The sequence below is a fragment of the Malaya genurostris genome, chromosome 2 (genome assembly GCF_030247185.1).
Source record: "Malaya genurostris strain Urasoe2022 chromosome 2, Malgen_1.1, whole genome shotgun sequence".
NCBI classification, from domain to species: Eukaryota; Metazoa; Arthropoda; class Insecta; order Diptera; family Culicidae; genus Malaya; species Malaya genurostris.
The window spans coordinates 108132066-108158657 of NC_080571.1; the positions used below are offsets into that span (position 1 = coordinate 108132066).

Here is a 26592-nt window from a genome sequence, read left to right on the forward strand (position 1 = left end):
GACCATAAGACCTTTCATTTGAATCTAAGTTAGTGAAAATCGGTTCGGCCATCTCTGAAAAAGTGATTGCGGTGATGGCGATACCAAAAACCTGTTTTAATCCACCTACTGGTGTAATTATGCCTTTCTCATACCAATCATACTATCATATATAATACTGTAGTATTCTTCAAAATAATTTTCTTCGATTCTTGAAAGAATAACCGAAATCGGTTTGTTTGACCGTCTACTGATAAAAACTATCAATTGATAAAAAAATATCCTTACAAGATTTTTTTAGCTGGGAAATAAGTTATAATTTGCGCCCTCACTACAATTATTTAATGTATTTAAAATACTTTCATCCTGCGCCCTGGAATTAATGATATGGGCTCCCTTTTGAATTCTCTTACCGTGATTCTGCGCCCTAGAATAATTCCTATTGCGCCCTTCCAAATTATCATTACAAGATGTTTTTTATTTGGATTGAAAATAAATAATTATTTGCGCCATTAGAAGTATATTTTACTATAATCAAGATTACTTTCATCCTGCGCCCTGGAAGCAATTATGTTGGCGCCTTTTATCAATTCTCCTACCGTGAGTCTGCGCCCTGGAATCATTCTCAAGGCGCCCTTCCAAATTATCCATACAAGATGTTATTTATTTAGATTGATAATAAATGATGATTTGCGCCCTCAGAAGGATATTTTACTATAATCAAGATTACTTTTATCCTGCGCCCTGGAAGCAATTATGTGGGCGCCTTTTCCAATTCTCCTACCGTGAGTCTGCGCCCTGAAATCATTCCCAAAACGCCATTCTAAATTATCCATACAAGATGTTATTTATTTAGATTGAAAATAAATATTGATTTGCGCCCTCAAAAGGATATTTTACTATAATCAAGATTACTTTCATCCTGCGCCCTGGAAGCAATTATGTGGGCGCCTTTTCCAATTCTCCTACCGTGAGTCTGCGCCCTGGAATCATTCCCAAAACGCCCTTCCAAATTATCCATACAAGATGTTATTTATTTAGATTGAAAATAAATAATGATTTGCGCCCTCAGAAGGATATTTTATTATAATCAAGATTACTTACATCCTGCGCCCTGAAATCATTTCCAAGGCGCCCTTCCAAATTATCCATACAAGATGTTATTTATTTAGATTGAAAATAAATATTGATTTGCGCCCTCAGAAGGATATTTTACTATAATCAAGATTACTTTCATCCTGCGCCCTGAAATAAATTATGTGGGAGCCTTTTATCAATTCTCCTACCGTGAGTCTGCGCCCTGGAATCAATTCCAAGGCGCCCTTCCAAATTATCCATACAAGATGTTATTTATTTAGATTGAAGATAAATAATGATTTGCGCCCTCGGAAGGATATTTTACTATAATCAAGATAACTTTCATCCTGCGCCCTGGAATCATTTCCAAGGCGCCCTTCCAAATTATCCTTACAAGATGATATCTATTTAGATTGAAAATAAATGATGATTTGCGCCCTCAGAAGGATATTTTACTATAATCAAGATTACTTTCATCCTGCGCCCTGAAATAAATTATGTGGGAGCCTTTTATCAATTCTCCTACCGTGAGTCTGCGCCCTGGAATCATTTCCAAGGCGCCCTTCCAAATTATCCATACAAGATGTTATTTATTTAGATTGAAAATTTGCGCCCTCAGAAGGATATTTTACTATAATCAAGATTACTTTCACCCTGCGCCCTGGGAGCAATCACCTTTTTCAATTGTATTATTATTTATTTTGCACCCTTCAGGTTACTTGAATCAGTCATTACAAAATTTTCAAAAAAAAAATTTTCGGTTGCAGTTTCAAGAGCTGGTTAGTCACTGACTAACTGTGACTAACCGCAACTACAGCACTGGTTTTGACTATTTCCATAGTTAGATATAATGTTAAGTACATAAATCGTGACATGTATTGCTTATTTCATTTAATTTAATTTAAATTTTTATTTTTTATTGAACTGGGAAAAGCTCAGTGAAGCGAAAATTTCATAGTCATCGCTCATCATCAGGCAACAAATCTCTTCATCTTTCATGTCTACGAATTACGATAACTATAACTGATGACGATAGCACTTAAGAACTAGAAAGGCTGTTTAAAATTAATTGGGAACAATGAATAAATAGACATATTAAAAAGGCCGTAATCAGATAATGCTGATTGAATTTTCAGGAATGGATGATGTTGGATATAACGAGAGTGAATGTCTAAATTCAGTTTTTTTAACAGGATTATCAGCTCGAGATTGTAACAAAATCGGTTATGCAAACGGCCTAAGAGACATTTGGGCGAACGTATAAAAATTGCAAATAGATAATTTTATAACGCTTCTGATGGCTGCAAAAATTGTAGGGATCCCTCCAAAGGAAACTACAAAGAGTGAACTGAAGAAGTTTATTCTGAATGACTTCGACGCGTTAGATGTCGAGTGAATAATATGGAGCCCAAACGACAATATACAGCTTCTAAATAATCAAACATTTAAGATATGTGGTAATCTACGTTGTATTGAGCACTAGCGCATATGCTATGCGGAGAGGACAAATTTTATACTAAAAATGCAGTGAAAGATCTTACGAACAACTTTCGTGTAAACGAAATGAGTATTCTGATAGATGCTGTAAACATTATGGTACACAAGTTACGCCTCGTAGAGTGATTCAGGACCACAAGCAAAGCAAAGTCTTGGCATTACATTCCTTCTGTGAAATTTGGCCTTTCTATTTCAACAGACTTCGCAGCCGATTCTTAGTGTACAGAATCATATCCGGTTTTATGTAGTTATCATTACATCTAGTAATACAAATAATCAAAAATATTATATAAAGTTCGAGTTTCACTCTCTAGTAGCTTACTTGCAACTTCTAGGAAAACAGTTTTCGATTTATCTATCCTCCACCAATTTATTGAAAATTGATCGATAACATTACTCCCTCAAACAATTCTGCTTTTCAGTTACTGAAGACTACCTTGTAGATACAATACGAACTGTTTAATCAATCATTTAATAGATATTGAAACCCTAGAACAACTTCTCGAAGAAACCATCTGAATAAGTCAACATAAATTTCTAACCTTGAATTGAACACTAGCGTCACCAATTGGAGAATTTTCAGACACTACAGATTTTCAGATTTTACACTATTTGATCTATTTTGAACTCCGGAACATTCTTTCCAAAAACTTCTACATTGTATATCATCAGGGTTTAGAGATATCACATCATAAATTTTTATCGTCAAATTGCCCACTAGCGCCATTTCGTGGACAGGTTCTCAACTAACATGGTTTTCATAATGTATACCCTGACATTCCTAACAACTTTTCAGCAAAACAACCGCTCTATATCTGTAAGTTTTTTGATAAGAGCATAATTCTGAAAATTAAAATGTGAATTCATGCACACTAACAACATCTGATGGAGAGATTCCGAGTTAAAAAATTTACTGTTTGACAAACTTTGAATTCTCGCATTCTTCAAAATACTATAATTTGCGAGTTACTTGAAGCTCAAATTGTTTTGTCTGTGTTAAGCGAGTGATTTATATCATGCATTTTTCAAAGCGCACCTGGTGAAGCAGTTCTCAACTAATTGTCAGTCAAACTACACTAAATTGTTGGTCTGAGTATCTACAAAGATTATGTGGCTCTATCTGTCGACCGAAGCGAGATAACCGTTCACAGCCTCAATCAGTCGAGATCCCATATGCTCTGGGTCTCGTATATCGCGGTTTTCCGGCAATAACCAATCCGGCAACAACGAATACCGGCAAAACCGAATCCGCGTTGTACGAGACCCCACTGTAATATTTCATTTTCAGCTTTTTACTATTTTAACATTTTAAGGGACATAATTGTTTTGGGGGCATAATGTCTTTTTTTAGGGTATACCACTAATTTGTTGTAAGGCATTTTATACGGCATCTGGGGCATTAAATGAAAAAGTATGAGAACGTGATCGTTTCAAAAAGATTCTTTTTAAACCGATCGTTTGAGTCTAAGTTTGTGGCAATCTACTCTGCCGTCTCTGAGAAAATGGAGAGAGCTCCGTTTTTAAGTTTTCGAAGACTATATCCAGGACTTTTAGAACCAGGAATTGGAAACCGGTATAGCTGAAATCGATTTGTTTGGCTAGCAACTAACACAACCCTAAATTGAAACAATTTTGAGCCAGATTGTGATATGACAATTCGTGAGGTTGCAATTTCAAACTTACCCCATCCTGTATTTTTGCAACCGGACAAAATTCAATAGCGTTCTATGAGACCATAATTTCTTTCATTTGAGCTCAAGTTTGTGAAAATTGGTACAGCCATTTCTGAGAAAATCAAGTGCGTTCCCTTAGGAAGTTTTTGATTTGAACAGCAGCAGATTTTTTTCAAACAAATGTAAGTTGTTTAAAAGACATTTGTTGAAACAAATTATAAAATTTAATAAGTGTCATTATAAAAATAAAAATATTCATTAGAACTATTTAGGATTTTTTTTCTACAATTTTCTTTTCGGCCTGTTTATTCTGTGAGCAGATTTTTTGTTGTGAAAATGAATAAATTTCTACGAAATAGTTTGTTTAAATAGGGACAATAACAATTCTGGTTTGATTCAACCAATGTTTTCTGAAGCAACGAACATTTGCCTAACACAATCAAGTTCTAGTTTGAAACAACCACATTCTGGGTTTAACAAGGTTTGAAACATTTCGATAGTTCTACGACAAAAGGGCCTAACTGCAAATAATAGTTAGCGTTCAACTTCCGAGCCAAACAGTCGATGTTTTCTCAGGAGGCGCACAATCTATTCACTACGTTTATTTGCCAATCAAATCGTTCAAATTCAAGTACAGTGCTCGCGAAATCCGCGAAGTAAACGCCGGGATGCGTGAAAACACGTTTCGGATCGATTACTCGAGTTTTCCGAAACACTTTTCGCACGAAGTGATCCATAAATTCGTGGGAAAGGAGCTTGGTTTAACCCGCGAAAATGTTCTTCAACTTCAGCCAAGCAGACGGCTTGGGTGCACCTTCGTGAAGGTCAGTAACCTCGAGCTAGCCGAGAAGATTGTTGAGCAACACGACAACAAGCACGAGTTCAACGTCGACGGGAAGTCCTACAAGTTACGAATAACGATGGAGGACGGGGCGGTTGATGTACAAATATTCGATCTTCCCGAAGACGTCACTAACACTCAAATCGCGTCTTTTCTCGCTGACTACGGCGAGGTGCTAAAAGTTCGTGACCTCTATTGGAATAATCGATACGGTGTTTTCGAAGGAGTAAAGACTGGTGTGCGTATCGCTCGGATTGTTGTGAAAAAGAATATCCCCTCACTCGTAACCATCCAGGGGGAAGATACAGCGGTAGGTTACAAGGGGCAGCGGCACACTTGCTTACATTGCCACGAATTTGTACACATTGGCATCCCGTGTGTGCAAAACAAGAAACTACTAGTGCAGAAGCTCACTGCGGATCTCTCATACGCGAACGTCACGAAAATGTCGGCCCAGCCGAAGAAGACAGCACCGATGAAAAAACCACCGCGGCAGCAGCCAGCGGACACACATGCACAATCCTCGCCCGAACCCGCGGGACTCCAACCAAGCATTTCGATCCTCGACCCGAAGATAGCCGAGACACAGCAGAACATCACAATGGCTCCCCCAGTTACACCTGCTTCCATCCAGCAGAGAATCACTGCAGCACAAGCTGCCCCCCAGCCTTGGATACCGGCAACTCTCAGTGCACAACGGAAAAACGATGGCAACGAAACGGACAGCTCGCAGACATCGAACGGTCCACGCCGTTCGAACAGACAGCCGAACAAAAAATTGAAGCCCAGCAAAGGCGAGTCTGCACACGACCTATCGGATAGTGAAATGAAATGTTGATGGACTTCGTCAGCGTTAACATTGGAACCGTCAATATAAACACGATAACCAACGAAACAAAACTGAGCGCTCTCCGCACTTTCGTCCGATCGATGGATCTCGATATTGTCTTCTTACAAGAAGTTGAAAACGAAACACTAACATTACCCGGCTACAACGTGGTTTGCAATGTGGACCATGCGAGGAGAGGTACTGCTATTGCTCTCAAAGAACACATGAAATTCTCTCATGTAGAAAAGAGCCTGGACGGGAGATTGATCGCACTGCGTGTAAATAATGTTACACTGTGTAATATATACGCTCCATCCGGTACTGCTTTTCGAGCGCAACGCGAGCGTTTCTTCAACACAACTGTCGCTTACTACCTCCGTCATCGGACAGAACACACCATCTTCGGTGGCGATTTTAACTGCGTGTTGAGAATATGCGATGCTACAGGAACGAACGCTAGCCGATCGTTACAATCAGCCGTCCAACAACTACATCTGCATGACGTGTGGATCCAGCTTCGACCACGTGACATCGAGTACACCTACATCACGCACAACTCTTCGTCTAGGCTCGATCGCCTGTATGTAAGCGCTGGCTTGCGAAATCATCTGAGAGCCACAGCCACTCACGTCTGCTGCTTCTCCGATCACAAAGCTGTCACCGCAAGAATTTGCCTTCCTTTCACCGATAGACCTCACGGTACCGGATTTTGGTCGCTTCGCCCACATCTCTTGACTTCCGAGAATATTGACGAGTTTCAAATTCGGTGGCAATATTGGACTCGTCAGCGCCGTTACTACCGTACTTGGATGGACTGGTGGTTGATGTGCGCAAAACCCAAAATAAAATCTTTCTATCGCTGGAAGTCAAAACTCGCCTTCGATGGTTTCTATCGGGAGCAACAGCGTCTGTTCGGCTTACTACGACAAGCGTATGACGGATATCAAAACAATCCGGGCATGCTTACCACGATCAACCGAATAAAAGCAGAGATGCTCTCTCACCAGCGACGATTTTCGGAGATGTTTATTCGGATCAACGAGACATTCGTAGCAAACGAACCCCTTTCTACCTACCAGCTGGGTGAGCGAGTGCGGAAAAGAACCACTATCGATCGCCTGAAGAATGAACGAGACGAAGTCATCGAAGACTCCGGTGCCATCCAGGATCATATGGTGCAATACTTCACCGATCTATACGCACGTGAGTATGTGGAGGAAGTAGAAGGGGGTGTCTTTCAGTGCCAGCGAGTTATACCCGAGCAGGATCCCATTAATGAGTCCTGTATGAACGAAATCACCACAAGCGAAATACTGTCTGTTATCCGTAGCAGTGCTTCAAAAAAATCACCCGGGTCTGACGGACTGCCTAAGGAATTTTATTTGCGCAGTTTCGATGTAATCCACCGAGAGCTTAATCTGATAATGAATGAAGCGATCAGATCTAATTTCCCTACGCAGTTCGTTGATGGTGTAATTGTTTTGGTTAAAAAACGAGGTACGGGCGACACCGCTCGATCGTACAGGCCAATTAGTTTGGTCAATTTTGATTACAAAATTCTCGCACGGATTCTAAAACTGAGAATAGAAAATGTTATGCACTCTCATAACATTTTAACGAAGTCGCAAAAATGTGCTAATTCTACAAACATCTTTCAAGCTACGTTGGCTATAAAAGATCGGATAGCTCTGCTAAAAGCAAACAAAATAAAAGGCAAACTGGTTTCTTTCGATCTTGATCATGCCTTTGATCGGGTGGATCAAGGTTTTCTATACAAAACCATGCATTCTTTAGGCTTCAACGCGGGGCTCATACACTTGCTTTCTCGCATATCAGAAGCCTCTTCGTCGCGTTTATTGATGAACGGACACCTCTCAGCACCCTTTCCTATTCAGCGATCAGTCCGCCAAGGAGACCCTCTTTCAATGCATCTATTTGTGATTTATTTGCACCCTCTATTGCGACAGCTGGAGCGTGTGTGTGGGACAGACCTGATTGTTGCTTATGCGGACGACATCAGTACCATTGTAACCAGTGCGGACCGACTGGATGAGATGCGTTTGCTTTTTAGGCAGTTTGAACAAGTGGCGGGGGCTCGCTTGAATGAAGAGAAGACAACTGCCATCGATGTTGGTGTGACGGATAATCCTCTGGTTGTGGACTGGATATGCACTGAACCCACAATAAAAATACTGGGCATCGTCTTCACAAACTCAGTGCGACAAATGGTGGAGCTCAACTGGGACGCAATTGTGACAACTTTTGCACGTCAGGTTTGGCTGCACTCGATACGCTGCTTAGCGCTACATCAGAAAGTAATCCTTCTAAACACGTTCATTTCATCTAAAATGTGGTACGTGGCAGCGAATTTGTACCCGACATCTGCTCACGTTGCGAAACTTACGGCCACTATGAGAACCTACCTCTTCCGTGGTGAATGTGCTACTGTGCCGATGCAGCAATTGGCACGAAGTAAAAAAGATGGCGGACTCAAACTGCATTTACCGGCTTTGAAATGCAAGGCATTGCTGATCAACCGTCATCTGCAAGAGATTGATATCCTTCCGTACTATTCTTCCCTTCTTCACCAAGCAACTTCCCCCTGCGCAAATTCCGTCTCAGACCTTCCCTGCCTTAAAACAATACTACAAAATTACCCCCACCTCCCTTTCCAAATCCGTCAATACCCATCCACCAATCTAATTCACAGTTTTTACGTTATGCGTACAGACAGACCAAGGGTCGAAACAATAAATCCTGGATACGACTGGCCTCGGATATGGAAAAACATCAATGCCCGCGAGCTTCTATCAACTCAGCGCAGTGCATTGTACATGTGGGTCAACCAAAAAATTCCACACAGACGACTAATGAACGTCATGCGACGAACCGACGGTGAGCAATGTTTGCATTGTACAGGACAGACTGAAACCATCGAACACAAATTCTTTGACTGCTTGAGAGTAAGGGAAGCTTACGATCTTCTACAGCAAAAACTTTCGGCATTAGTTGGTAGCCGACACATTCCAGAGTGGTGAACTGCTACGACCATCATTAGAGTGGATCGCGAAAACTACGCGAACGCAAATCTTTAAAACCTTGTTAGGCTACATCAACTTTATTGAAGAATGCAACGGCGCAGTAGATATAAATGCATTAAGTTTTAATTTTAGTATCCCGATATAATAATTTTATCTTGAATTCCGATTGAGACATAATAAACGTATTAAAAAAAAAAAAAAAATAACAGTTTCTCTTTGTTTACTTTTTCTTGTACGATTTACCGAATTGGTTTGTTATTTGACGCCTTACTCTTCGCAAAATTTTCAAGTTTAAACCACAAACTTTCGATTTACATTGGAAACTTTCGAAAAATCTCTGTAATAGCTCCGTAATAATCAAAAGAGAAAGTAAACAAAGAAAGGCTCTCATTTGCAGATAGGCCCTTTTGTCGTGGGACTATCGATTTATTTGTTTGTTCGATAGGCAACTAATTTATTTTTTTTTCTTCGTGAAGCATTTTTAGAACTGTCACCTTAACAGAAGATTGATTTCCGTAGTTATTTACTTCACCACAGAAGCGACTTCTCGTCAATATCCGCTAGTCGTCGCTAGATGTCTCTGAACAATGGTGCGTTATGTTTCATTCATGTCATTCGGTCTCACAAACACTTCGATCTACGTTCATTGACAAATGACAGATTCCTCGTCTTGCGCTTGCTGACACCAGAAGCGTATAGCACATAAAAACACAAGAAAAAATCCATCTTACATCCTCTGCATCAAACGAGGACAGTCGGTTCAAGCAGGACGAGCTAGACATCGCACAAAGACATTTAGGCCCTCAGAAGTGCAAAAAGTGCTGAAGATAACAGAACATGGTGTAGCGTCGGATGGGAAACTACCATTTGGTAATCGATGCATAAATAAACATAAAAGTAGTGATTTTTGTGTGTTGTTAGGAAACCCTGTATTCATTTGCATTTATGTTCAGCTTTGTTTGGTTAAATAGCTTTGCTGCTTAGCCTAGCGTCTTTGAGGTTCTGAAATATTTGAAGAAGTTTTCTCGAACTCAACGAAAACCGACGGTATTAAATTTCCACCCCAAAAGAAGTTGACGATTAATGCATAGCAAGGAACTATTTTTATCACAAATCGGAAAGATTTCTCACACTATTGGTACATCGTTAGGAAGCAGTGGTGATTTTACCTGTGATGTATTTTTTGGAAACTTTCTTTGAAAGCATCAGACATAGTTGATTCTCTGTGGCGAATGAAAGTGAAATATTACTACAAAAGAGTTGCATACCTATACACATGGTGATGCACAAACTCAAAGTTGAAGGTCAATCCTGGAAAATGGAATCGGACGTTCCATAATTGATAAGTAGACAATGATTCAAGAGCTGACAAATTTCGTGGAAAAGAGATTTGATCGAAAATCGGTTAGCCTTAGCCGCCACTTGAGAAGCCAGACAACACAGGATGTACCTACTATGCGTGCAAGTGTGAAGCGCTAGACAAAATCAATTTTTGTGATTTATGCGTTGCTATGTTCAGAGAGACAGTGAAAAAAAAATGCTATACGAAGCAAGTTAAGTGCAGTGGCGAAGAGAACCGTAGTGCGTTGATTGAATAATGATGAAGTAAATAAAACCGAGACGCCTGAAAAGAGTGAATCAATACAACATACTCGACACCACACATATCCACGAAGCATATTTCAAAGTTGGGAGTGATCTTCGCAGTTAGTGCAAGTCAAATTCTAGCTCTTCTCGTACCAGAGCAAACGTAGCACAAATGAAAAAAGTAATGATACCTTCGCTGGATATGAAAAAGAGTGTTTCGGTCAAAGTAGATAGTGATCTGACATTACTACTATCGAGTGGAGTGTACGAAATCAAGAAAATGGAGCCCCGCAGGCGGCTCCGTCCAATTGTGATAATATGTTTGTTTCTCACCATTGCCGGTATCATCGGATTTGGATACTTTTGTCCAGATCAGGTAAGAATTTGTCAAAGTTCTTGATTCAGTTATAACCGTGTGCTTGTTGAGCATTTTGAAAAGAGTCTTATTGCTGAATAAATGAATCTCGAAAAAAACATCTCCAACAATAAATAAGATTTTCATGCAATTGACTTCATTTTAGAAAGTTATAGCAAGACAAAGTTTCAATAACAGGTCAAAAAATTATCTATTTACTCATTTAGGGATTATCCTATGTTTGTGTTTGTTTTCTTTACGTTTCGTCTTAAACTTGTCAGTGCATAACAGTTTGTATTTAACTGTTATGCCACCCAGCAGTTCAACCTAAACCGCTAAGCAGAAGTAAAGTTAATGATATTTTTGCAAACCATTTTTTTGCCTTGATATGAAGCGCAAATGTCTTTACTAACGTGCCGAAAGAAAACGTTGCACGAATATAGGATAACCCCTAAATGACCATACCTGAATCGTCCAGTATAAACCGAAAACAATGTTTCCGTTTGGCACATTAGTAAATTCATTCATGTATTTCCGTTAGTTGGAGTGAAATAGATTTTATCTATTCAACACACTGGCTCATAAATTACAGCAACGTCTCATGAACATTCTATTCTTGTTCGCACTGCTTTTCTATTAAATTGAATTAACATTACCTTGAACTTTGAGCAACGAAATTGTCAACGCCAATACTCGAGAAAAAAACATTGATGGTTTTTATGATTTGGCTACCAATTTCACTTCCCTTCAATCAATCGATATTCAAATGCTCTGTCAATGATTCTACCAGTTCCACTTTTTTCTGTTACCCAGTTCTGGATTCGAGCCGAGAGTTACGCTTTCCTTGCTTTCAAATGATATTTATACAAATATCTGCTGGCGGTTCATTATGCGTATGAAAGACACAATTTGTGCAATGTCAATGGAATGGTTCGGGCTTCAAAAAATGTTCTGGCAAAGAAGGAACTGGTAAATGTTGTTTTTACAGTTTTCGATTTATTTATGCTGCAGAAAAGCGTATATTTTTTCACCCAATTTTCTTTCAGTCAATAAAATATCATACGGTTCATTTGGTAGGCGGTATTTGCTGCAGTGAATAAATGTGATGAGAGTTTTGTGTGTAAAAAATATATATACATATAAAAAAGGTGAATTTAGGGTAATAGTTAAGATGATCTGTCAAGCAGCCGAGTTTTTTTCTGACGGGGTTGGTGAATGATTACTTAACTAAACCTTACAAATTTTACGAAAAACCCCTACACAATCCACCTAGCAGTGGGATGACACTTTTTTCGACACATAACTTATTAAATTTGTGCCTCGGGCGAAATCTATTGAATTTTAGAGATCTCATCTCATCAAAAATTGTTAATTTTCGAAGGAATATTTTCATAAAATTTAGATCACTGCAATCTGTGAGAGTGTAATGACGTGATATAGTGGAATTCAACGGTACAACAACAGTACTATTAGTGATAAAATTTATGTTCCCAAAAGATAACAGTTTCAACAGTCAAAATCAAGCGAATTCTGGAATTGTTCAAACGTGTTTTGTTGCTTCTTCAATAGTTTTTATTTATGACCAGTTAGAGAACATTATTTTGCATCAAGAGTATTTGTGAACATTAAACATGACATCACAATTTATTTAACTTTAATTATACGAGAATAAACTCTTGCTATGTTGTGGCGCGACGCAAACTGTACAAACTTAGAAAATTTCACAGAACTCGGAATTTTTTTACTGAATTTTCAACTGCTGAACGTTCGGTGATCAGTTCGGTAATTGACTTGATTACCGATCGTTCGGTAATTGCTGAACTGTCAAACAACTACCGTAAACTGTAAACCAAATGAATCTAACGGATTCTTCGGTATTTTTTTTGTGATGTTTTCTTTAGGTTAAAATTCTGGATTTTCGGATTTCAAAAAACAACACAAATTTTCATCTTACGATTAGGTGTTGACCGGTTGACCGAAATTATGAGCACCTTTTAAAACACTGCACAATCCGTCGAGTCCACCAGAAATTACCCTCGAACGATTCGTGTTGGCAGACAGTAGAAAGTGATACGAAATTACTTTCTGCCTATAAGTAAACAAAAATTATTGAGTGGTTCTAATGTTTTAAAACTTTAGCACCTGTACCTCAATCCGTTCGATGAACCCTTCAAGATTTTTTCAAGAAAATGATCTGACTATGATATCAAATTCCGGTAAATCCGGATTATGATGATATTGAATTGATTTCGAATATTGATGTGGCGACGTGTCAAAGACCTGACGTGATGTGGCGACGTGTCAAGGAGACCTTCAAAACTGATTTGAGAACGATCTGGCCACGATGTTCAATTCCGGTAAATCCGGATTGTGGTCCTATAGAGCTGTATCCTAAATCCTAAATGTAAATGAAAAGCTCTAGTATTTTTTTCACATTTTATACCATTTCTGGATTAGTCCCATGCCTATGTAAAATTTTATGTACCAAATACTTCTAACGGTACAACCGACATACCGCAACGCGATCAGGAATAACTCCGGTATTTTTGGACCGCTGCGGTTCCGTATGAGTCAGTATGAACTAGAAGAAAATTTGTTTTTTTTAACACTGGACGCATCAAAATCAATCAACTGTATCAAGAGTTTTTTTGAAAAAATAAATAATAAAATTGACATAATTATTGTAAAATAAAACTCACGCACCGAAATATCGTTTATTTCTATTAATTACTGAAAGTTGTCGCCAAAAATATTACCGAACAAAGAAATTGAATCCTAGTGTGTACCTGTGGCTTCAAAAATGACATTTAATTCTCAATCATCAATTAGAAAATTTATGTGTTAGAATGCTTTGAAAAACATCTGTTCCTTTCCTCGAGCAAAACAATAACTCCGTCCAATTTTGCAGGGATTTGTCATCTAGCCATTACGGAAAGAAGGTCATTAAGTGGTATGCTGTGAACGACAGTCAAGTGATACCCAATCAAATGAGCTTTTCTAACACGCCAGAGATTCGCCCAGTAGGAAAAATATGACTCAATAATGTCAAAGACATAACAGTTCGGCTGAAAAGTTCGTATCGTTTAATAGAAACACACATTTTTTTGCCAAAATTCGTTTTTATTATTCAACATAATTGCCATCAGATGCGATACAGCGATTATAGCGATCTTCCAACTTTTCGATACCATTTTTGTAGTACGATTTGTCCTTTGCCTCAAAATAGGCCTCAGTTTCAGCGATTACCTCTTCATTGCTTCTGAATTTTTACCAGCGAGCATTCTCTTGAGGTCTGAGAACAGGAAAAAGTCACTGGGGGCCAAATATGGAGAATACGGTGAATGAGGGAGCAATTCGAAGCCCATTTCGTTCAATTTCAGCATGGTTTTCATCGACTTGTGACACGGTGCATTGTCTTGATGAAACAAAACTTTTTTCTTCTTCAAATGAGGCCGTTTTTTTTTTTTGAAATTTCGTCCTTCAAACGCTGTCACTGTTGATGATTTTTCCCTTTTCAAGGTAGTCGATGAAAATTATACCATGCGAATCCCAAAATACAGGTGCCATAACCTTACCGGCCGATTGTTGAGTTTTTCCACGCTTTGGGTTCGGTTCATCGCGTGCAGTCCACTCAACGGACTGTCGATTGGACTCCGGAGTGAAGTGATGGAGCCATGTTTCATCCATTGTTATATATCGACGAAAAAAATCGGTTTTATTTCGATATAACAGCTCCAAACACTGCTCAGAATCATCAATTCGTTGTTGTTTTTGATCGATTGTGAGCTCACGCGGCACCCATTTTGCACAAAGCTTTCTCATATCCAATTATTCGTGAATAATATGTCCAACACGTTCCTTTGATATCTTTAGGGTGTCAGCTATCTCGATCAACTTCACTTTACGGTCATTGAAAATCATTTTGTGGATTTTTTTCACGTTTTCATCGGTAACAGCCTCTTTTGGACGTCCACTGCGTTCATCGTCTTCGGTGCTCATATGACCAGTACAAAATTTTGCAAACCACTTACGAATTGTTGCTTAGCCCGGTGCAGAGTCTGGATAACACTCATCAAGCCATTTTTTGGTATCGGCGGCACTTTTTTTCATCAAAAAGTAGTGTTTCATCAACATACGAAATTCCTTTTTTTTCCATTTTTTTCACAATAACAAAAGTAGCTTCACTCAAAATGCAATATCTAACAAACTAATAATCAGACAGCTGTCAAATTTATACACGTATCTTTTGAAGGTTGGTTGGAAAATGGTATGGATTTACTTCTAGTGGCGCCCTCTCATAGAAACGATACGAACTTTTCAGCCGATCTGTTAACTGCGTATTGATGTAGGGTTTTTGAGCTATACAAAAATTTTCCCAAAAAGTTCTTTAAATTTTTTGTATCAATGAGATTATCGCAATAGTATCAATATTTCTTCGATGTTTTGACACTGTCCAGTCCATTTTTTTCGAAGAAATCGTTGAACGTCGGTGAAATTAATTGCACTAATTTTGTGTGAACTTTGCATACACCCTTCGCAGTAGAACCTATGAAATTAGCGAAATGAAATCGACGTCAGTAAGGTTGTACTCGATGTACAAAATACAAGTAGGTTTACAATTTTCCAATTCATGGTATTAACCAAATCATGTATATAATAAGACTGAAAAGCTACCGCTTGTTCCTGAACATCCAATTTAAATCTTAATAGTCTAATTTGAACTCATATTTTAATAAATATTTATTAAAAAAAAGGTTATACTAGAAAAAAATGCCATATGCAAAAATGATCACCAACAATTCCTTTTAAATCGGATTCTTCTTAAACTCCCAGGGAATATGCTAAGGTTTAGATAAGCCTTTTTCTCAACCTCTTCTCCTAGGTTCACAACTACAACTTAAAGCTATCAAGCAATTTCTTGCGCCATGTTTTTTGCACATTGAATTAATGAATTTTTTTTTAGTTTACCGGTGCTTTCGCTACATAATCACCCAGAATTTTCCGGAGGAAGGAAAACAGGTGCTTCTGGAGACATTCTTTTTTATATATTTGGCCGTTGATAGTACCGGTCGTTATGTACGGATTGCTGAATTTACTGCGCTCACAGATCGCCTGCCATACCAAGTAATTTTTGGTGAATTTTCGACCTTATTCCGAAACTTCTTCTGAACATTCGGGTGGAACTTTTTGCCGGCAATCTCCAGGTAGAGGATCTGCTTAGCGACCGCTTTTATGTACAACTCGTCGTTCATCACGATGTATTTTTGCTGCACCAACCACTCCCAGCACAGCTTCCTGGCGCGCTTCCATCAATTCTTCCCGGCTGGCTCGACCAGCAGACAATTAGCTGGTCGAACCAGGCGCAAGAATTGACCTTCATGGCTACATTCCGAGTCGAAAGGTTCGGATTACATATGCAGTAATTCCTCACCTTCCTTACGTTCAAGCGGTTGCAATTCTTCGCTTTTCTTCCGCTGTCCGCTAGCCACTGGATCTCTTTGGACAATTTTACTAAACGGGGCACGCCGAACTGTCGAATCACAACTGTCCACCTGAATTTTCTATGACGACGCCACAATTTTACAATGTTTGCATTACATTTTAAACCAGTTTTGTCCATTTTATCTATTTTCACCCATGCAATGAAAATTAATACACAAAAGACCTACCCATATGGAAAATTGGTATGTCGAGAAAAAGATTTATTTTATTTCCGATTTTTTTTGATTTATTGTGCTTTACCTTTTTGTTCCAAAATTGCAACAAATGAAATTATTGAAATTTGCACTGAATGGGACTGACATGCGCGTACTTTGCATATGGTAGAGACATGAGTTCATTTTTTTCACATTTCACAGAACAAACCCTCAAGTTTTATTGCAATATCTGAGAGTATATTGAGGATAGATTTCATTCCTCGAGTTAACTCAAAATTGGCGAAAATCGATATGGGACTGATATGCGAGTATGAGCAGAGAAAGCGTTGCGTGTTTTTCGAACAATCGTTATAGCGAAGAAAGACGTATTTCTATGTCGAAAATTAAACTATCGTCAAGCGGAAGACTAAAATGAGAGAAAACCCCTGTTTTAATCCACCTAGTGGTGTAATGATGCCATTATCGTATCTCTCATATTCTCATATATAAATGTGTGGATTTTCCCAAAATGATTTTGTTTGATTCTTGATAATCAAAAAGGTTTATCCATCAACTAATATAAGCTACAGACTTGTAGGTACTTCCGATATCGGAGTACGGTACAATCGAAGTCGGTTCGAGAAAAGTGACTGGGATCCATTTTTGAGTCTATGGTCACAATATCCGGTCGTTATTCGAAAACCAGGCATCAAAAAAGCCGACATCAATTTGTTTGGCCGTCTACTGACAATGACTATAGTTTGGAATAGTTTTGAGGAAACTTTAGTGTTTTACTCACCACTTTAAGTAACGGTATAAATATTTCAATAATCTTCACCCTGTAATTCCGCAACCGAATGTCGGATCCGGATGAAATTCTGGAATTCAATATAGGACCACGAGACCTTCCATTCTCAAGTTCTCAAGGAACTGAGTCGAATGGTATATGACACTCGGTCCTCCGGGCTCCGGTTCAAAAGTCGGTGTTCACAGTGATCGCATAACCTTTCTATATGAGAAAGAAAAAAACCGTTTTCAACGAGATGCAGTTCATGGCAAACTGGCGTTCTGCCTCGATGAATTTTATTAAAGATAATATGTAAAACTTGTTGGAAAGAGTCTAGTGGAAGGTATTTCTCATTTGTTAAAACAGAAGCCTAATCGACTTTTGATAAGGAGTTTATCGAAAATAAGCTATCCACAATTTTTTCTTTCAAATTATGATAAAAAACGATATTTTATTCAAACTAAAATTTGATCCTTTATTGTATGAGGTTAAACTTGAGCATAAAGAAAACCGGATGAAATTTAAGTTATTTCTTCACGAGTTTTCGAGCTTTGGATCGAACGCTCTTCATCAAGTTCCGGACAAGTGTTGCATTGCATTTTTTGGACGCTTGAGCCCAAATTTGTTTGAACTCCTGCATGTTCCCAGCTGCCTAACCAGACTTCTTGAAGTCGAATGGGTCGAAGCTGAGGCCAATTTGGTGGATTGATATTTTTCTTAACGAAATGTATACCCTTTTCCGCAAGCCAATTGAGAGTGGTTTTGGCATAGTGAGCCGACGCCAAATCCAGCCAAAATAGTGGAGGTGTACTATGCTTCTTATATAAAGGCAGCAATCTCTTCTGGAAACACTCAGATCGATAGATTTCTGCATTTATAGTTCCGGTAGTGTAAAAAATGGTAGGAACATATTGCTTGCCATACCAGTACCTTTCAACCGAGTTTCTTCACTTGAATCGACCTGTCCGCATCGCTCACATCCTCCCCAACGACGACAGTAAAGTATTGTGGACCTGGAAGGTTTTTTGAGTCCTCTTTTACAGAAGTCTCATCGTCCATAAAAACGCATGCATCCGAACACTGTAAAAGACGCGAATTTAATTTCCGGGCCCTTGTTGCTGCTTGCTTCTTCTGTTTTACACTTTGTTCCGAGATTTTCTGCTTCTTGTAGGTCTTTAGGTGATTTCGCCTCTTGATACGCTTGACCATTCCGACACTCGGAATGTTTGCCGATTTTGGAACAGACCGTTTAACCGAGTGCCATTTTTTCGTTCAACAAACCCGGCAGACAAAGGTCCATTGTTGAGCTATTTTTAATATAAGAAGTTGGAGCCCCGTTGGACTAGTTTTACTGGAGAATTTCTGAAGTTTATTCGACTTATTTTTTTTAAAACTAACACTACATACCTGCACAATACTTCTACTTCACGTAGAATAACAATAAATTTTCTTTCCATATGAATCTTTGCAACATAAATTCAGGCGTTATGTTTTAAAATATGAAGATTTTAAATATGAGTTAAATGGAATGGTGTGGAAGTGTGTGGCGTATTGTTTATACGATTTCAACTAATGTCTCAAATAATGTACATTTGAATAGCAAAACAGTGAAAAGCACAACAAATTTCTTTTAATCTGAAGCATCAACAATTTAGATATGGTTTCTGAACAACCACGACACCTAAAATAACGTGTTTACTTGCATTCATTGCTTCAGATTTGACTTTTTGTTTCAGTATCTGGAAAACATAAACGAACTGCATGAAAATACACGTGTGAATCAAACCTCTTAAAAAGATACTTTATGTTGAATTCTTGCAAATACCGCGGATCGATTTTTCCTTTTTTGTTTTCAAATGTTTTCAAAGCATCGTTTGCAAAATCGTCTTATTTGAAATATTTAGGTGAATCAATACAGCTTGTGTTCTTATATCTATGAAACAAATGAACAAAACTGGTTGAACAAAAATAAAATCTAATTTTCGTTAGATGGTGGTAAATTACAGTCGAAATTATTTTTCGGTTTACGTTATCTCTCGGAATATTATTTTAACAACAGCAGTCACTTCGAATATGTAACAATACATTCAGATATATTCATGCAAAATGTAAAACTTATGATGTCAATTTTCGGTTAATTATCTTTATATTGTCAATTCTCTGTCAGCCGGTGAGTAAACCAACACCATTATAAAATGAATATGCCTAAGGATCAAGTAAAATTTTTCAGTAGTTCATGCTTTTCAATGTCTGCTTCTTGTCTTACCATTAATCTATTAAATAATCCATCACATCACTTGAGGCAGAGGGTTCAAAGTGTTATCCGGATAGAAAACTGGAGTTACGAGCTTTAAAAGAAATACATTCCTCAAGGAACGCATTTTGGTACCATGATTAATCTTCATGAGAGAAGACTTTTTGCTCATGGTTTCATGAGAAGTTAAAATGATTGGTTTCATGATTTTCTAATCATGACAGTTGTGTTGTGGAGTGCGCAGTAGTATATACGGCCTCTAGTAACAACAAGTGTTGGACTAACATCCCTTCCCATTCCTTAGACGATCTATGTTCGGGCCTGGCCGGCGCCGGTACTGATCAATGATTTCTGGGATTACCAGAAGATGTACATTGAAAGATGATTTACCAGTCCCAGGTCGGATCATCTAAAAACTCCCTGTACAATTTCAGCTAATTCCGATCAGTAACGGAGTAGCAACCAGGGGTGGTCGCTCAAGCTCATGACAGCAGTAACGGGTTTCTGTCCGTGTAAAGAAAGATACACAGATAATTCTAATGATCATATTTGAAGCAGCAATCGAATGAAGTAATTTTTCAATAAGGTTTGAATGTAAAACTAAGCATTTTTGGAAATGTACAGTCTTGTTCTTTGAAAAATAAATGCATTCCATTTTAATTTTACGTTGACCATGGTTTTCAATCAGATTTCCGATTCAACTGATGTCTATTTCATAGTACTTTGTGGCGAGTACATTTTATTATTTTTTCTGTGCAGAAAAGGGTACTTCCATGACAATGCACCATCGCACAAGTCGAAAGGCGCTCGCGATACACTGGGAAGTGTTTAGTGGGAAGTGCTTTAATATGCGGTATACTCACCCGACCTGGCCCCATCTGACTACCATATCATTGCCTCGTTGGATCTCGTTCTTTCTAGTGGCTCAACAACGTTCTACTAGCAAGGATTTCACAAAATAAAGAAAAATATGACAAAAATGTGTAGAAGGCAATGGAAAATATTTCGAGTAAAAAGTATAATAATGTCCTTTCAATTAACGTATTATATTTACAAAAAAGGAACTAAAATCAATATTTCAGAATAACTCGTAAATAAATAATTAATGTCATAAGTCTAAACCACATTAACATCGGAACTGTGTTCCACTTTAATTGATAAGAAATTACGTGCAATGATAATTGTTAGGCAACACTCAACAGAAGTAGAAGTGTGTATTAATATGAAAATTATGTTTATTGATCTGGTATTATTATTTTTTTCTTGTATCGACCAGGTCTGCGCCCTGTCCCGGCGGGATGTGACAAGCAACCAGGAACTGATAGCCGGCTTTGCGCATGATAATCTCGGCAAGCCAGTACAGCAGAATTTGCTCGCGAATCCTGGACTCAGCTACGAGGAGGTCCTTAATGATGATTTTCAGTTCGACATGAATGCACACGACGTGATGGTTTTCTTACACATTCAAAAAACTGGCGGCACATCGTTTGGAAAGCATTTGGTACGGGATTTGGATTTAAAGGTGAGTGTGCTGCTTTATTTGATAAAATGATTTTTTAAATACACTATTCTTTACGTAATACGTATTCTGATTCCTAGCTCCGACTTTGGAGTGTTAGATTGATGAGTGCTGTCAGCTGTTGAACGCTCATATAATTCAGAAATCATTGGTTGTGTAAACAGCGATTTTCATGCATTTATGAGGAGCACTGTAAAAGGAATAATAGGACAATTGTGATTGAGTTGTAGCGAATACGATTACGAACAGCATTGAAAAATTATACACAAACTGCTGAATGTTCGTGTAGATCTTAAGACCTGTTCTCACTGAAGTACTGGAAATGTTCCGAAAGAAGGTCAAAACACACAAGTAAGCAGTATGTAGCTCTACGACTATGAGCATTATTCAAAAACTGTTCATAGACTGCTGAATGTTCCAGTAGATCTTAAGATCTGTTTTCACTGAAGTTCTTGGACGACTGGGAACCTACCTGGAACAGCTATAAATAGACAAATAAGCAATGTGTAGTTCTAAAAGTATGAACCACAAACAAAAAAGGCATTATCCGTTGTAGTTCTTGCTGTGACACGGTGTAGTCCTTAAGGACAATACTCCAAGTAGTTCTTGGATATTGGAACATCTCTTAAACATTTCCATGGTCTCACAACATACTTAGAGGTTCCTCAGGTGCTAAAGCATCGGACGTAGTAGGATTGCTCATGTTATTTACACTAAAATCAAATGAAATTTGAAAAACCATTGTTTACGCGAAAAAAATTGAAATAATGTGATGTTTTATTTAATTTACGCTGAAATTTAATTTACGCACCCCCGGCTCTGCGCTTAAATTGAGCTTCCAGTGTATAGGGCTTAGGTCTCGCAAGCCAATTGTCATATACCCCGGAAAAACCTGTCTTAGGGAGTCTCAGAGGGCCCTTCAGGGGATCATAAAAAGGTGATTCACTGATTAAACTGTGAGGTTTGTTAAAACAGAAGGTCAAGTTCTGTATCGGAATATAATACTCTGACTGCATTTAAACGATTCACTCTGTACTGTTCGGCTGATTCCATTGTCAATTATCACCAATGAGTTCATCGACCAGCTCGATATCAACGCCTCCAAACGATCTTCGTGTTCCTCCATGATATTCAACACACTTCTGCATGCTCACTCCAAAGATGGTATGCGTTTTGGACGCATCAGGCATCCAAAAACGTTGTCAACGCTCTTTAATTTTGTCGTGTGTGAATTAGAAGTCATTGGGGGTATTACGGCGGGTGAGCCATCAATTTTGAATGTTTTTAACGATCAAAATGTCATATGTTCGACTTGTTTCCTGAGAGTTGGATATGTCGAGTTGGAGAATGCTTTTTGATGTGGAACACATCTTTATTTTCTATATAGGTGTGCAAATTAGAAATTCAAGGGTAAATACAAGTAGAAATATGGTCAGCTTTTGAACACTTACAGCTCACTGAGCATGAAGTAAAGTAAGTGCATCAAGTCACAGATACTGAATCAAGCATTCAGTTCTGCAGCGGGACGGATTTGTTTTGTGCACCGTTCGCAGTGTGAATATCGTTTCAAACTAGAGCGATTACATCAGCATTCAACTGTTGGTCGTTTGCATTGGAGTAAAATCCGCCTAACCGTAAACAACGATCGTGAAAATTCTACAAATGGTCTCACAACATACTCAGAGGTTCATGTTATTTACACTAAAATCAAATGAAATTTGAAAAACCATTGTTTACGCCAAAAAAATGGAAATAACGCGATGTTTTATTCAATTTACGCGAAATTTAATTTACGCACCAAGGGCTTTTGAGGGCTACAAATGTTTAAAAAAGAATTATTAGAATTACTTATCGGTTGAAATATGAAATAGACAAATCGGAACTAAGAATAATCATTTAAGTTCACCGTTCGCAATGCAAGATTCGCACCAAACGAGTGAAAATAAAATCATCATTCAGTTTCTTTGCGTCTAAAATCCATCGAACAAAGTTCAATATCGGAGAAAATTTCACTCTTCAGCCCTTCTGAATGCCAGAAATGAATTTCGTATTGCATTATGATTGCTTTATTTGTTGAAATATGCTAACACGAAATGAAATGATAAACATGAAAACAGAGATGTCCATCTCCTCTGTGTGACGAAGAGCAAGCAAAATTTCTCCCCACGCACTGACAACTTCAACGAGAGCTCTTCTCTTTCACATATATACACCACTGTTGTATAAAGTGTGCACGCATCATGAGTGCGTTTGTTTATTTCCTTTTACCTCTTCCACTGAATCGCACCAAAGTGCTAGAGCATTAGCTAATAAATTCTCTGAGGTGGATGCAGATACTTTCACAGAGGTGTACACGCCGGTGAGCACTCTGGTGTATGGTTTACGTAGAAGAAGCGTGGGCACGCAAAATTAGCAAAATTAAACAATTTATCGTTAAATTTTCGGTTTTTATTTCAAATTTTTCATAGCAAGGCCAGATCTACTCTCTATTAATTGAAGTTCACAGAAGTGTTCGCTCACCATCACGCACCAGTGATCACTTGGGTGTATTTAGGCGAGAACACGTGAGAGCGATTCGTGCAAAGAGAATGTTATCTTCTCGCACCAGCTTCTTTCAACACAAGCACGCATTCAAAGTCTGTCTGTCTGGACACTGAGAAGAAGTGCGGTTTTCTCTTTGTGTGGAACGGAGCAAATGTATCCGCAGTGTTTAATTGAAACCTACGCCCTGGTGTATCACTCTAGTGATATGCCATCTCTGCCTTAAAATTCAGAATGTTGCTACTTGCGAGCTGTGGATTTGTGAAAATCACATAAAAGGAAATCCGTTTACAAAAAATGATTCAGTGTTGAATAAATCCGCACAGGAAGCAGTTCTGCTGCGGAACGTTCGCAGTGCGAGTTTCGCTTCAAACAAGATCGATTGTGGAAAAAAAAGCACAAACAAGATATACGAACATCATTTTTAATGTAGGAGTTCTATTTACCACTTCTTCTATTTACACATCTTCTACATTTTCGCTGTCTATGATCACTTATCAGTCTCTCTCTACTTTTTACACAACGGTCATAGTACTTACAATATTTCAATGCTCAATCTGCCTTGATGTGCGTGGGAAGTACTTGTGTAAGCTTTGGCTGAATTGATAAATTTAAATTTAAATAATATTAAAGAATGTGTTCGTATTCGTGATAGCAGTTCAACATAAATTGCTGACGCACTGATAAACCGGAGACGAAACGTAGAAATAGAACATTGTTATGTGCACTTAGCACAAAACCGATACCAATGCGGTACCAAAATCCATAAATCATTAAAAATTGTGTTCGTATATATCTTGTTTGTGCTGTTAGTGTTTCCGCATCCGTTATTTTTAATGTTGCAATATACTTGACGAAAAATATTCGTAGTCGTTGTGAGAAAAATTTTGTATATTGTTAACTTGTGAAAATAATTTGTGGATAATTTATGTAGGTAAATTTATAGTTGCCCCGAAGATGAAGAAATAAACCTTCAAAAAGTTGGCTGTTAACGCGAAATAAATATTCGAAAAGCAACAAATGACCAAAAAGCCATCTTTTAATTCAATCCACGTGATATGGACCAATATTGATAAACCGTAATGAATCTGCTTCTGGATTGTAGATTTTCAACTGAATATTAGACTAGAAAAAAAATGGGTCAACGGTACAACAAGTTTCTAAGTGTAATTAAAATTATATGCAATCGGTTTGTTAGACTTTCTTAGATCAGTATCACTCAATCCGCTCTTCTGCAAGTACTTCGGTTTTATGTTATATAGTTAAGCTTGAATATAATTCAGTACAAGAAGGGAACTAGTTTTACTGGAAAATTTTTGAAGTTTCTAACTACCTTCCGGTAAAATAACAACACAGAAACACCTAATGAATATGAAGAAAACACCCAATTTCCATACTATTTTTGTTGGAAAAAAGAACAACAAACCGTTCCAACAAACTGAACGAGTATTTCGTTTAGTATGTCGTTCAACAAAAGCCATCAGCCCATCAAGATCAGACCGCTTTCTTAGTGGATACTTGATAGCTGTGCTTCACAACGATCGCTACGATCTACTGGTTTACTTCAGCCGAAATTTCATCAAACAACGTTTACGAACCGATAACCGACATTGGCACTGTTTAGCATATATTCACATAAGGTGAATCGTTCCACAAATTTACGCAGAAAGTACAGCGATTTACAATTTTATGACTTGACTGATATATAATCATTAAAACCATTTTATTGGCAGTGAATAAATTTAATGAATAAATGAATATCGAACATTCGTAATCAAGTCACGTACAGCTCAATGTTTGCTGGCACTAATCTCGTAAGGCACAACACTTTTAATGTCCCTTACGACCACGATTGAATTTAAGGAACCACTCGGAAACTGTGGTTCGCAATGGTGCCTAACCATCAAAAGTTTAATTAAATTGTGTGATAAATCACTGCAAAAGTTGTAATAAATCATGACACGGATTTTTTTTTAGAAATTATTTACTGCCAAACCGAATCTGGTAACGCGTCATAAATAGCAAAAATAAACTCTAATATCAAAGTGTTCTGAGCACGCATACCATTTAAAACATTCAGCCATAAGGTGCTCATGTCACATTTGATGTATTGCAATTGTTACTATATCTCGAAACTTAATGAGTGATCCTCGTGCACATCCTGACATATAATTCATGTTCATCGCATTTAACCTTTCTATGGATAATATCTTTTAATGAGACTGTGTCGATGAAAGAGAAAAGGATTATTACACCAGAATAGGATTTTCCCAATAACATTTCTCTTCGACCACGTTCGGGTATTTAGCATACCAAACCTTTAATGTATTAGCATAAGCAAACCATTTGACGGTATGTTGGACCGCTTTAAGACTAATTCCGTCTTTTGGCTCTTTATAATCTACCCAGATCAAAGCTTAATGCTACGTATACTCTGGAGATCACATTTGAACCAATGTAATTTATGAGTGCTCCCTAAAATATGTTATCTCCCCGAAAGAATAGGATTAGAATAAAGACAATGAAATCCAGCTCTCTCATTGCTGGTACCCAAGCGTTACGCATTTTCACACAATTGTTCTACTTTTCCGTTTCTTTCGAACGAAAGTGAAAATATTGGACTCGGGAAGTGGATCATTCGTGTTGAGAAACGATGCGGTTTTCATGAAATATTTTGACATCATCCCTGTAGAGTGAAACCAACACTAACAAGTGTTAGATTTATTGACTGCCATCTAAAAACATAGCCATTATCTAGCATCTCGTTTTCAGTTCGTTCGATTCATTTGATGTGATGTCAGCAGATACGCGTTTTTTTCCTCTCTTCTAAACCGCAGGAACGCACTTGGGTCGGTTGTCGGCCACCGGCAACTAATCGCCGTAAGGAGGGATTATTTTTAACTGTGTCACATTTAATCGTAGTCGAGAATTTTGGTCTGTTTTCGGAAATAACACCTCCGGGGCCCGAAAGCAGAG

The 26592-nt window shown here is 38.1% G+C and overlaps 1 protein-coding gene across 1 annotated transcript in view; it reads left to right on the forward strand.

Moving 5' to 3' along the window:
* The first annotated feature begins 9628 nt into the window (after window positions 1-9628).
* The window catches only part of LOC131427041 (heparan-sulfate 6-O-sulfotransferase 1), a 99025-nt gene continuing 82061 nt past the window's right edge, over window positions 9629-26592 (forward strand). The window contains exons 1-2 of the mRNA XM_058589922.1: window positions 9629-10900; window positions 20833-21078. Coding sequence (XP_058445905.1) covers window positions 10697-10900; window positions 20833-21078 — 450 coding nt within the window. The 5' untranslated portion in view covers window positions 9629-10696. The remainder of the gene's footprint in view (window positions 10901-20832; window positions 21079-26592) is intronic.